Source organism: Dreissena polymorpha, chromosome 10, assembly GCF_020536995.1.
Source record: "Dreissena polymorpha isolate Duluth1 chromosome 10, UMN_Dpol_1.0, whole genome shotgun sequence".
Classification (NCBI taxonomy): domain Eukaryota; kingdom Metazoa; phylum Mollusca; class Bivalvia; order Myida; family Dreissenidae; genus Dreissena; species Dreissena polymorpha.
Window position 1 is genome coordinate 75,508,611 of NC_068364.1, and position 14,841 is coordinate 75,523,451.

The 14,841-nt window shown below is 33.5% G+C and overlaps 1 protein-coding gene across 4 annotated transcripts in view; it reads right to left on the minus strand.

Moving 5' to 3' along the window:
• Window positions 1-14,841, minus strand: part of LOC127847095 (chitin synthase chs-2-like) — a 60,549-nt gene that overhangs the window by 6,095 nt on the left and 39,613 nt on the right. For all 4 annotated transcript variants that reach the window (XM_052378701.1, XM_052378703.1, XM_052378700.1 and 1 more), the window contains 5 exons: window positions 8,722-8,916; window positions 7,942-8,034; window positions 6,812-7,116; window positions 5,960-6,124; window positions 326-461 (listed from right to left, as the gene is read on the minus strand). In XM_052378701.1, the coding sequence (XP_052234661.1) occupies window positions 326-461; window positions 5,960-6,124; window positions 6,812-7,116; window positions 7,942-8,034; window positions 8,722-8,916 (894 nt within the window). The remainder of the gene's footprint in view (window positions 1-325; window positions 462-5,959; window positions 6,125-6,811; window positions 7,117-7,941; window positions 8,035-8,721; window positions 8,917-14,841) is intronic.

A 14,841-nucleotide genomic window follows, 5' to 3' on the forward strand; every position in this document is an offset into this window, starting at 1 on the left:
AAAAGTAAATCCGGTCTTTCGCTCTGTTAACTCCGCATATGAGCTACGGAATTTCATGATTTCTGTATATAATTATTGTACATGTCTCATATCAATACTGACCTATCCCAACGACTGTAGCGCTGTAGATACAGCGTAAACGACTTGCATCTTCGCGTTCTTTGTGCTACGAATTTTTTTTCAGCAATCAAATATCTAAGTCCCCGCTTTCCCCAAGGAAAAATGACGTGACGTCAATTTCTATCGGAAGCGCTGAATCAAATATTATATATAACTTAGTTTGATAAATGCGACATCACCTGAATCACTCAACCAAGCGTCTCACCTGCGGTAGGCTTCGGATCCTCCCTGGTTCCCCAGGACACCACGTGCAGGTTTCCGATGGAGTAAAGCATCAGCAGCATCGACATTGAGGGGATGGCGAGGAAGTAGAGGTACCCGTGGACGATACACCAGAACTCCTGGAACAAAAAACATGTGCATGTCATGCAAGAAAACGGGGCGTGGAATTTTAACGAGTTTAAAGATTTGACGTTGTGCTGGTAATTTTGTTTCTCATTTGCGGATATTGCGCCAGCTCCGACATCGAAATTTGAACATGAACTGCGAATATCAGATAGGTTAAAAACTACATTAATAGGTTGAAATTAAGACTTGACATGACATTTATATTTAAAAGCGAACCGCGAATATCGAGATCGGGCGAATATAGATTTAACTTTCTGATCGTAATTAACACATGATTCGTGAATATCGAGCACGTCGAATATCATGCTAGCTCTCAGATCAATATTCAAACGTTAACCAGCTAGGCTGAAGTTGAGTCAGTACTTACAAAAACATTCAAAGATAAACCGCGACCATTGAGTTGGTGAGAATATTTTTCTACCTCTGCGATCGACATTAAACATGAAATGCGAATATCGAGCTCGTTTAAATTTCGAGCAATCACTGACAGGAACAAATCTTAATGTAACCAAACACAGCTGATGAATTGATTAACTCAAAGTGCATCGTCTTCATATGTGTACATATGATACAAAAGGTCTTGTGTCAACATGGTAATGACAATGTTAGTAATACATGTGTAATCTTATATATTCAAATAACTAAATTTCAGTAATAACATACATTTATAAAGTAGTAAGCAGAGGGGATGTAATCTAATATATTCAAATAACTAAATTTATGTAACGGTATAAATTAATAAAGAAATAAGCAATGAGGATGAACAAAAAAGACTATTGTGATCCCTCGACAATATTAAAAAGAATTTTTCGGAGAAACATAGCTTCTTTGATGTATAGGGAAAGTTTGATAAGATCTTCTCTTTTACACGATTTCATAAGTTCTACAAAATTTAATACAGATGGATTTGTATGATATTTCGCTTGGATGTTCTTTTTTCCAAACTGTTGTGAAACTTGAACAAACAAGTACAAAATGGTATTCGTCTTCGATGCCCCTTGTGTTACAACAAAGGCAATACCTTTCTTCTCGCGGGATTCGATTTCTACCGAACCTCCCGGTTTGAATCCTTAAAGGATGTACCAAGAGTCTGAGTCGACTAAAATAAAATGGTTAGCTTCTATGTATAATATCTTAATATGTTTCGTATTCAAAAATTAGTTTATATTTCTTTTATAACATCAAAACTGGACTTTGTAGCGACCTGAACCACTTTTGTTTAAAACAATCAATAAGTCTATTTTTGTATTCTCATACAAACGTTTTTTCATTGATACAAGCGTAGTTTTCGAAAACAAAAGTGAACCCCAAATCATTCAAAAGTTTCTTTATATTCGTTACCCAGTTATTATAACCTTTCTGGCAATCTCTAAGTGCATCAAAATACACTTTGCGTAAAATAATGTTGTCACTATTGACCACTTTTAACCAATATTTCAACAACCGTACATATCATTGAACATACAGCGGAAATCTACCAAGTTCACAGTAAACACCTGCTGTACAAGTATTACTCCTAATCTGAATATCCGTTTACAAAACTTAAGATGAATGCGCTCAATTTCTTTTGACTTTGTATAGCCCCATATTACACAAGAATAATTGATGATAGAGGACACAAATGCGTCAAATGATTTACATAGAGTGTTATGCTGAAAATCAAACTGTTGACATTTAAACAATAAAAGGTTTGAAGTTTTTAAGGATTATCCAATGAGATGTTCAATGTTTAGACCAACATTTACAGTATAGTAAACAAACACATCCTAAATAGTTAAAATCATTGACCACACCAATGGGCTGGCTACTGTAGGTCCAAGTTTCCGAAGGAAGCAGTCCTCCGCGTTTCCGAAACACCATTATCTTAGTTTAAGAAGTATTAACGCGTAAGCCCCATGTATCACAATATGTGTACAAACAATCTAGATGGGCATGTATTTCTTCCGGAGTTTTACCTACAATACCCATATAATCTGCAAATAATAATAAAATCAAAACAATCTCATCAAGTTGTAAGCCAGACTGTATGTCACTTTGCAAAAATAGTTCAAGTTCTTCAACGAAAAGAGAAAATAGGAGAGGCGATATTACCTCCCCTTGACGTAAACCAACAGCGTAATTGAAATAGTCTGAATAAATAGAACACGATCAAACACACGATTTTACTTTTTCGTACATACAATTTATGATTTTGAGGATTTTACCATGTTCATATAATTTTAACCAAAGTGCGTTACGAACTATGGAATCAAAACATTTCATCATGTCCTCGCATATGACACACACTCTTTTATTCTCGTTAAAAAAAGTTTTTACTAACGAATGAAGAATAAATATGGCGTCAACAGTCGAGCGCCCTTTTTGAAATTCGAATTCGGCGTCCGAAATAGTATAGCCTCTTAATTTGACATACAGCTGACAAACGTTATACCACGATAATTATTGACATCGTCTTTACTTCCCTTTTAATGGAGCGGGATTATAACACCTTCCGTCCATTTCTCTGGATAACAGCCAGAGTTTAAAATGCTGTTAAAATATAACATAAGTGAGATGCTAATATATATATGCATTCAATAAAATACTCGTTTAGCAAACAATCGCTGCCAGTGGATTTGTTTCGTTTTAACGATTTAACAGCACCGCGTATTTCATTAACAGTTATTGGCTCATCGAGTTCAGAATAAGTGCTGTTTGACTCATCAAAGTCACGAGTAGCACAAAACCTATCTGCTTCTGTATTGTTACATTCAGATAAACATTGACTTAGATTATAAATTTTTTCTTTAAATTCATCTACAGTTATATTATTACCACCTTTAGGTTCCGATTTCTTTAATTTGTCAATCTCTTGCGTTTTTAATTTTATAAACCTGTTCTTACTTTTCTTAACAACATTTTTATATGTAGCCTTATTTTGAATTAAAAACAATCTTTTTCACTCGACTTATCATCGTTAAAACGATTAAGCGCTTGTAAGTATGTCTTTCTGGCAGACATGCAGTCCTCATTAAACCATTCTTTATTTGGCGCTTAAGTATTATTTGAAAACACTGGTTTTTTATTTATAGAGTAAATTTTGCTAAAAAATGGATCCGTTACTTATCGTACCACCTCTCAATTCGTTAAGAGTATTGTTTACAGATTGTCTTCTTTGGCTATCATTATTATTTACAATACAATTCAACTTGGACACGCAACCAATAATCTCCACCCGAAAACGTTATCGGTACTCATCGTTCCACCTAAGCTTATAACAACTTTCCTCGGGACTCACATGGTCAAATGAACAACATGCTATCGTAAAATGCAATGGCGCGTGATCGCTCCATTCATTAAAAGAGCCAATAGTAAAACTATTAACACTGAAAAGTCACATTCATGCGAAAGTAGGTAATCTATGACTGAACAACCGTTATGTGAAATATAAGTGTATTTGCCCGTATCGGCAAAGCGACCGACAACAATGCTGTTGAGGTCACCGCATATTACAACAGCATCAAAGGCACAATATGTGCATATATCTGTTTCTAAAATATCAAATAGATCGACGGTTAAAATATCATAAGATGGCGAGTTCTCTGGCCAAATGTAGGCTCCGCACTAATATATATCTTCAAGATATATAATAAAATGCCCTTTTTCAAAGAATTGCGCCATGCCCCTTTTCCCTCCAGCGAAAAACACTATCTTGTTAAGTATGGAAGAAAGTATGGTCTAATTTAAGCCATTTTATGGTGTCATTGTGATTTTTAACTATTTAAATACCATCATTTAAATGCTGTTTATACATCAATACAACACCGCCGCTGCAACGTCGAGCGTTTCGGTGCTAAATTGTCAAAAAAGAAGTTGTATGTTATCTATCCATTTAATGCAATACTACTAGAAGAGTTTGTCCATGTTTCGTATAGAAAACAAATATCAGAGTTAATAATGAAATTTACAAAGTCTGGAGACTGCTGTTTCTCCTGTGATAGTCCATTTACGTTCCACGATAGAACTGAAAGTCCACCCTCAACGTGACCCTAGTCTCTCAACGGTTTACCGTCAACGTAGAGGGTGGCATACACCAACTCATTCATGTCCAGGTTTCTAATGTCTGCATTTGGTACGAGTGTGTGTGTGTTTACGATGGATTATTATAAATAATGTAAATACAAATGTTGGAATATATGGACATTACTCGAATGAAACCGGTGAGCCTAAATAATCGATTTCTTTAAATGAAGAATGTACTCGAATAACGCTTGTTTTGTTGAACAATTGATGGATTAAGAAAAGTGTCAGTGAATTGTTCTTTAAATTTTTGAAGGAAATCGATGTTGGCTTAAAGGTTATTTCTTTGTTGAATAAGTCGTTCTTTTGTCAGTCGATCAAAGAATGTCTATCCACAAAGAATTGCCTGCTTACACCAAGTGCTTTAAAACGGAAAAGATCGATGACGATGAAGAAATGAACATTTTAATAGGTAAATGTGTGCAGAATTTTCATTGAATTTTCTCGTCATGTTAGCAAACAATACTTGAAGAAAACTAACATGGTTGTTACACAATTTTGGTGAGTAGAACAAGAACCAGTAAATGTTTTACATTTTAATGCCAGATAGTACAATTGTGTATAAAAAAAGAGTTGTTTATATAATAAATTAACAATATTAACGGGGATAAATGCTGAATCATGCTTGACGAGTAAATTCAAAATAGCAGGGTTTTTTGTATTTTGAATTGGTGAAACTAGAATTTCAGTTTGAACAATATCGTCTGTGTTCTCCTTGAGTGTGTAACATTTGGAATGCTGATTAAATTTTAATTGAGGCATATAGCGATATTTTGTCTTATTACTTTGCTTTTGCGTGTAATTTGTTGGGACTATTTCGAGTGGCGTAATCGGGAACGATCACAAACAATTGTAATATTACTACGCAAGGTTAGAATCAGTTAATTTTATCTGTTTTTGTTTTTGTTTTCAGCAATTAAAGACGTTTTTTATTGCATATTGATTTCAGTGCTTGTTCGAAATTCAGCCGAGTGCGATATTCGCGGTTCATGTTTGTCTTTCTTTTTTAGCACTAGAAAGAAATTACGATCATCTCGATATTCTAGTTACGATCTACGATTTTTGGTGCGATTTGTTACCACTCATACATGGCGTTATTAAATATTTATTCATATTCATTTACGTAAACAAGCTACCAAAGTGAATTTCAAATTGAGAGTACTATATTATCAAAGTGGTAATATTGGATAGGAACAAAATGTTAATGCAGGTTTCTGATAGAAAATAATACAAAAATATGTAGAGCTTTTTATGGTCATAACATTAATACTTTTTCATAATGACGTATGAAGCCGAGAATGTTGTTTATGTACATATATATGGCAAAGAAAATAAACTAAAAGTAGGTGATTCTACTACAACTGCTGCGTTTGCTCTCAATCAAATGGAAATAAGGTCACTTGCGACTGAATATTATGGAAATGGCAGTTACCTGAGGATGAATTAAAGCAGAAACGATCATTACGCCAGCGACAAAGCACAAAAAGATGTTGATGACGGAACAGAAGCCGTTCTCTGCCGCCTGCTTTATAAGCCCAACTATCACCAGCATCATCACCAACGAGTAGACCGTCGATAAGATGGCGGCATAAGCAAGCTATAACACAGTGAATTACATTTAACAACCGGAAATCATCTCTATAAATAAGATATTGGACATGATGGGAGCATAAGAAGGCTAGAAAACAGTGAACAACATTATGTTATAACTTGATATCTAAATTGTAAGGGACAACATCGTGGAAAAGATAGTAGCGTAAGCATGCTAGTTAACGGCGAATAGCATTTACATAATCGTACGTCATCATAAATATGAATGTCGTGAACAAATTGATGTCGTAGCAAATCTAGAAACCAGTGAATGCAATTAAAAGTTAGAAGAAAGAGGACACAACGCAGGCTTACGTAAGTTTATTGACATGGATGTATGTATTTATGAATGTTGTACAAATATTTACAACACGTATTGTATGTTTTGGAATAGGACGAAACTACGAATATTCAAAAACATTTTGGCACGTTGAAAAGTATATGTCATATTTAGGCTTATGAAGGGGCATATAACTACAAAAACCAGAAATCAAGAAAAAAAGTTGAATTAATTAAACAACGAAATGTTCTTAATGTAATACTTAAGGACAATGGATTGCCACTTTAAAACATGTCGAATATATAGTAGTAAGAATAACGCACATATGCAAAATTTAATAATGACAATAACTTAACTCTAACGAATGTTTAAACATTGTATATGTGAAATGTTTATAACACAACATGTTCTTACTTGAATTTCGCTCTTGGCAACGAAACACAAGAGGATAAAGATGGCGACAGGGATTAGGTTGAGTACGAGAGCCCAGTATAGGGACAGTTGAGGGAACGCTATGTTGATGGCACCGAGGACCATAAGGAAGATGGTGCCTGGCGTGAGGATGGAGGAAACCATGAGAAGCACCTGGTAGCAGACGTAAAGCATTGATATTTCGCTGTTGCGCTTGGTGATGTTCTTGAAGTCCATGAGAAGGTCAAGGATGTTTGCCATGGTGGAGGGAGTCCAACGGCGGCGCTGGTTGTAGAACTCGTAGAATCCTGTGAAGAAGTGAACGATGTGATAAATAGCATATAGTAGACACAAAAGATGCACTCGTAGAAACCCGAACGCGTTGAAAGATATGATAAATAATGAGTTGAAGAACTCGTAGAAACATGGGAAGAGATGATAGATATGACGCACGATAAAAGGATCGCTTTGAGAAATGCACTAAAAGTACAGTAAACTAACACAGTACAAGATCAGATTTGAGAATAATGATAAATTATAAACAATAGTTTACTTAACAAAATAATAGGTAAACATATAAGATTTCTAAAGAAAAAGCAAGAATGAGCTTAACAAACACGGGATGCAAACAAAGAGATCATTTACGATCGAGCAAACAATCTCAAAGAAATAATACACTCTAAGCACAGTAATGAAAATGCGACAAGAACTAGTAGAAACGGGTGGCACGAAAGAGATGAGGAGAAATGCAAATGAAAGTAGTCATGGACAAGGTCCGGGAACGAAAATAATTATTGTGGGGACAAAATATAAACATTGGTAGAAGAAATAAGAGTATTTTTTACAGAATATTATGTGAAAACATATCATAAGTATATGCGTGAGGAAACGAAACCACAATAGTAAAATACACATAGGAGAAAAGCGTAATATATTTTGCGGACACTGTTAAGTTTGAAATGATATTTATATATTAACAGTTTAAGCATACACAGAGGTTATATTTTAAGTTGTACACTATTATATTATGAAACGTGTTTGACTGTTTCTGTGTTTTAATCCATCAATTTACAGTCTGTTGTATTTTGTTCCATGCGTTGAATCACTATAAAACTAGACGAAAACAAGCCTACCTTCCGGTGCGTACGTCAGAGCGTCCGATGCGGCACAGTACTCCACGCGGTATCCTTGCTGAAGCAGTAGCGTGCACAACCAGCGGTCTTCTCCTACAAAGTTTACACACATAATACAATTTACTTAACGACCATCACCTTACCTCATCATTTCTCCAAACAGAACGGAAATCTTACCCAATTATAACCGTTTGCACAAAACACGTTCATTTGGGGGATTCAGAATTGTTTATGTCCAGTACGTAGGTAAACAAGTATATATTTTGGCAAAGAGATTTGTTAATAAAGCGCACAGAAATCAATGGTATGTACAGCTAATTTAATTATTTTAATATGTGTTTAATTGGTGGAGCCTAACGAGCATTTATTTAAACGAGGTCATATTTGATATGAAATTTAGTAAAATCTGAATATGATTTAATGTAAATTTCACAAATCTTTAAAAAGTCATCGTTTTATTTTATCCTTTAGATTAGTTGACAGTACATAATCAGGAATTTATCAAGTACGGAAACAATGTTACGATGTAAACTACATTCGTGCACGGGAAATCGCAGTTTTCTGGTTTGCAATTTTTAGTATTACATTAATTATATAAAAATAGCTATATAATTTAAAACACTTCGACACGTTTAACTTAATTTGTCATTAAAATCTCTTATCGCTGCCTTCTATTAGTGCTTTATGAAAATTGAATACGATGTTATAAGTAAAGCATACATTTATGCTGCCAAAAGTTACTTTTTATGGCTGTGATTAAAAATAAAGGGTTTATCATACCTTGGTCATACTGCACATAATGGCGTGCCTCTGTAGGTGGCGTCGTGTAGCGCTTCATGACGAACATAAGGGAGGAGCCCCGGAAGAGGCTGAAACATCCGGGGCTGCACAGGACGCAGCCTAGCCCGTGCTCGGTTGCCTTTTGGAGCCAATGGCTGACTGCGTATTCGAATTTCTGGTACCAGACCATAGGTCCTGCAATGCGACCACAGGTTAGCCAACGTTGTAAAGTCACGAAAAAAGATTTGAACAATGAGGTAGGCATTCAAAATGTTCACAAATTGGGGTAAACATTTACAGTGCAATTTCACACAACAACAAGAGATGTGTTTGTCAGAAACACAATGTCCCCTATTGCGCCGCTTTGATTTTTTTTATTTCAAAAGTTATCGCAAAACTTTAACCAAGGTTAAAGTTTTGGGACACACACAATGAATGACAGACAGACAAACAGACAGACAGACAGGGCAAAAACAATATACCCCCGATCTTTCGATCCGGGGGCATAACAAAGTTATGATAAAACTTTAACAAAGGTTAAAGTTTTAGGAAAGAAAAATACAATGACATTTGACCTTGAAGGTTGACCTTTCATCACTAAAAATGTGCAGCTGCATGAGAAGTAAGTAAAAGATTGAATGAAGAAATGATTTTTTTTAATTTTGACCTTGACCTTGAAGGATGATCTTGACCTTGACCTTTCACCACTCAAATTGTGCAGCTCCACGAGATACACATGCATACCAAATATGAAGTTGCTGTGTTCAATATTAAAAAAGTTATGATAAAACTTCAACGAAGGTTAAAGTTATAGGCAAGAAAATACAATGATATTTGACCTTTGATCTTGATAATTGACCTTGACCTTTCACCACTAAAAATGTGCAGCTGCACGAGAAGTAGTAAAAGATTGAATGTAGAAATGATTTGATTTTTTTTCTAATTTTACCTTTGACCTTGAAGGATGACCTTGACCTTGACCTTTCTCCACTCAAAATGTGCAGCTTCACGAGAAACACATGCATGTCAAATATGAAGTTGCTGTGTTCAATATTAAAAAAGTTATGATAAAACTTTAACGAAGGTTAAAGTTTAAGGAATGAAAAATACAATGATATTTGACCTTTGACCTTGAATGATGACATGGACCTTGAACTTTCACCACTCAAAATGAGAAGCTACATGAGATACACATGCATGGTAAATATCAAGTTGGTATGTTCAATATTGCACAAGTTATCAAACTTTAACCAAGGTTAAAGTTTTGGGACAGAATGACAGACAAACAGGACAAAAACAATATACCCCCGATCTATCGATCCGGGGGCATAATATATATGTTAAATATGATTTAAATATCTAGTACTTTGTCAACTTTGAGAAACGTATCATACATTGAACTAAAATTACAAATATACTGTTTTTACAATGAAAATAGAACACTTCAACCTATAATAAAACGAAAAAGAAGTGCTATACGGATCTTTTAAATCCCTTTAAATAGCATGACTGATGGTGTTTAGTGATTTTTCTTATGTAGTCAGCTTATTTGTTTTTATAATCACTTTCAAATAACAAAGTTACATGTTTAAATATACTGTGTGCATCATTTGCATTATCTACAAACACAGTATTTCTGTGAACACATGAATCGTCGATAGATATATGTAATGAATGTACAGACTATGCATGTTGTAGTTCAACGACGGTGTCGGTTTGACACTGAATTATGATTTGATGTTACAAAGAACTTAGCAAGGAAACAGTTTCCGACGGAATATACACATTTTACCAGCATTTTTTAACTATTGTAATCAAGATAAGGGGATTGATCGGTTAGTGGTTAAGCGATGTGTATTAACATAACGTGGCTAAGTGAGAAGTTAATTAACCCATTTACCAATTTACCTATTAACTTGTTAAAACCCGAGTACTTGAAGTGTACATCGACAGCTCAAAATCTAAGACCCTCGGTGCCATTGGGTTTCAAAGGCAGCCTATTGGCAGAGCCAGACAATGATTACACATTTAAGGATTTTTAAATAACGTTGGAACCAAGATAACCAGCTAAAATACTTGTCGGTTTAACCATTACCCTCGCAGCATTGTCTATACATCACCTTTGCTAAAACGACGGAGATATACCCAAAGCCGTGAAGATTCAAAATATATCAGGCATTCCTAAATAATAAAATTCGATGCCCTGAAAATTAATTACATACATTTCAGTGGTGACAGGCGGTGATCCACAGTATATAGAGCATGCCGCTTGGAAAATCAGAATCGCGAATCGGGGAGATCTTGTTCATTTCGGATTCTGTAAACATTCAATCTTCCAATATTCGGTGCATCTTTTTAATCAGTTTCTGATTTTTTAATTGTTTCGAGGAATAATTAATAGTAAAACAATTTTATACTTTAACCGGGACGTCATTATCAGTATGGCTTGGTGGCAGTAAATGATAGTTATACTAAAATAGTTCGCCGTAAATATGCCAAACAAATTAATGGAAAGTTGTGGCATTAAATGTGAAATAGAACACTTGCATATATATAACTATATTAAATAATGTCATTATCTTTTTAATATTTATTATTATAAAAAACTTTAACATAAATTAATATACTATTTAAGGAAGATGTTCTTGTTATTTTTTAAAATAAATTAAAATATTTTGTGATGTATTCTTTATAATATATTTCTGGAAATATTTGTTAATGCCTTTGTTTTTATGTGTATATTTGTGTTAATTTGTATGTGTGTGTGGGTATATGTATATGTCCTCCTGTATATATTTTTTCCACTAATATATTGTCTATTAAAGCAATTTACCTGATGTTTTCAATATTACTGAAATGCAACATAACATACTTTACATAAATATCTAGCAGTACAGAAACACTATACACAATTATTTTACAGTGATGAACATTTTTGTTTGAGAGCTCTGTATTAAGCAATCGTAGCAAAGTTTAATGTATATTTTTCAACATGTTCAACTAATAAATGCACGCATTTGTATTAAACAATATGGAAATACTATGGATAATATGAACTTTTTTGTGCTTTGTGTGATTACATATCAACTACCACTGAAACTCCACTTTTTCTACATACAGAATGCAACACTTTATTATTAAATTTTATTGCACAAAATGAAAACTGACCTCCACATTGTTCATTAATTTTATTAAAGAAAGAAACAGAAGTCGGTTGACATAGCACTGCTTTTAGAAATTCATTATGATGACAAACTAGACAAATTCGATCAGGGTCAAATATTGAGCAGGGGGAATGTTTTAAGTGGCCAAAGCACCAACGGTTTATGAGAGGGAATTTTGATTAACAGAAGAAGTGCAATACATACTACCAATTATGACATTATGGTGGGAAGACTTCTGGCTGTAAAACTATTAGTCGACAATAACACACTTGCTATTATAATTATTTATGCACCAAATTATTACGACATAAATAATATTTTTTTTTAATAAACTTGAAATACTATTGCTTACCTAGAAGAGTTCTCGCCGATAGGTTGTGGTGACTTCAATATCGTTTAAAATTGTACAAAGACAAGTTAAATGGTAGAAATGAAACCAATAAAATTGTTTTGATAACATTAATGAATAAACGATAAATTGGATTCTTACATAAATTGCCCACATGCAACAGAATGTGCATGGAATTATAATTCATACCCTCAAATATTTTGAAATCTCGATTATTTTATTTTGTACAGCTTTACTTATTAGCAATGCAAAAACATATACTATAAATCGTGGCTTCAAATTACTCGGATTACCAACTCATCTTACTCGGCTTTATTTTTTATACTTAAATAAGGGGTCCAGGTAACTTCAAACTGAATCGTTCACTTCTTGTTGATCAAGATTATGAAACTTAAGCCAAACATTCAATTAAAGAGGTCGTTAAATGTAAAAAAGAAACGACTCATAGTATTTTATTAAAATTAATAAATATTAGGATCAGTGATGCGTGCATAATATACTTAACATTAAGTATTAAAACTTATAAAAACAGAATCAGAAGCACTATTTAAGACAATTTAAAAAATAAATCTAATAGCGCAACAATACCACAAACATATCGATATAAAGAGGTGAAACAACAGAAAATTCCTCTATCAATTATATAAATGAGGAAAAAGTCAAAGTCATTTTAATACGGTCAAAAGCAGAGTGGATTGACAGAGCCGCCGAGAAAAAATAGAAACTACCTCTAATTCAGAACAAAAACGATCAAAACAAAACGTACTAAAAAAGCTTAACATAAATGATGAAATAAAAAATGATCATTCAAAGATTTTTAAACACGTAAAACAATATTTCGCTTTACTCTATAAAATAGAGGTATTTTTGGACCTAAAAAAGCGATATATTATTTCAAAATCTTGAAAATATTTCAAAAGAAGATATAGATAAATACCCCGATTTATCCGAATACATATGCTTACAAGCATTGAATCAAATAAAAAAATAACAAAAGCCAAGGATCAGATGGACTAACAACAAAGTTTATAAACTTGTTTTATCATTACGTAAAACAATGATGAATCAGTTCGGTAAAGTATTCCTTTGAAACATGATATTGAAACAAACTTCAATCACCAGGTCTTATTTCACGTTTGCCATAAAGAGATTCCATCTATTAGCAATTTGCGACTTGTCTTCTTCTTGACTATAAAATCGCAAGTAAATATGTAGCAAATAGAATAAAACCTTTTTTAAACTTATAAACACGGATCAAACGGGATTCATTAAAGAGAGATATATTAGAGAAAACATTAGTGTTTTGAATTATGAAATTCACAAAGTGAACTGAACAGGATTGCTCTTTTTCTTTGTTTTTTAAAGCTTTTGCTAGCTTAAACCATAATTTTACAAACCAATATTTAGATAGCATGGGGTCCACCCAATCTCTGATACAGTGGGTGAAACATTTTGTATAGTTATGCAAAATATTGATACATGTATTATAAGTATTTGTCTAAATTCTTCGACAACAATAAGGAAGTGAGACAAGGTTCTCCCGTTTCGCCATATAAGTTTATCATATGCTTTATAGACAAGCGTTTTATTAGAGATCAGTACATAGTGCATAATCTTGAAAGTAATGTGATTAAATACAATAAATCAGTGGTCATATTGTCTAGGTTATGTTCTTAACACATAAAATACAAATATTGATTCAACTACAGTGTTCAGACTACGTAACATACACTTGGAGAGTCACGTACATGTATTAGACGGTAACAGATTGTCTTATATCTAGTGCATATTTTATATAGTTTGCAAAAATGTTAAGAACATATGCGTTAACAGATCCAATTTAAGAATTGAATTTATATACAGAAGGTCTAACGTAAAATCTTCTATCGAGAAATCTCCTCCGTATAGTAGTGTAACATATCTTCCGTTTCTTGGTATATAAATCGAGCCATAACGGCCCGTATGAATTCTTAATGAGTGTGCACAAATCCTAAAGCGTGTAACAAATATCCTCAGGTTAACAGGAAATATATCAAGATAGTTTTCATAGGCAAAGTTAGTTTTATAATGAGCGTTATCTGTTAAAACTGAACTACGCATTAACAAACCTTGCCATTCTTGAATAAAGTTGCTCCTTAAATATGAAAGGAAAAGAACTACATATAATTTCTACATTTAAAAAACCCTCTGAAAACCGAACAACATCTAAAAGTTTCTTAACACAGGACACCCAGTTAGAGTTACCTAGTTTATAGTCTTCTAAAGCTCTATGATACAAAGTTGAAATAATTATAGTATCGCTCTGCAAAATCTAACACCAATACGAGATGATAATTGTGTATCTGGAAATAAACAAAGGGTATGGCCCCAAGTCGCCGTAAACTCCTACTGATGAAGTTGATTTCCTTACATATAATATTTAAAAGCACACGTTCAATATCTTTTGACTTGGTAAAACCCCAAACTTCGATGGCATAATTGAGTGTAGAATCTACAAAAGCACCGATTCAAAGCACGTCTGTAGACTGAAAGGTAATTTTTTGAATTGTATAGCAAACTATTTAAAGCTTTTAAAGATTTACCAATTATGAACTATTATTTGTAGCA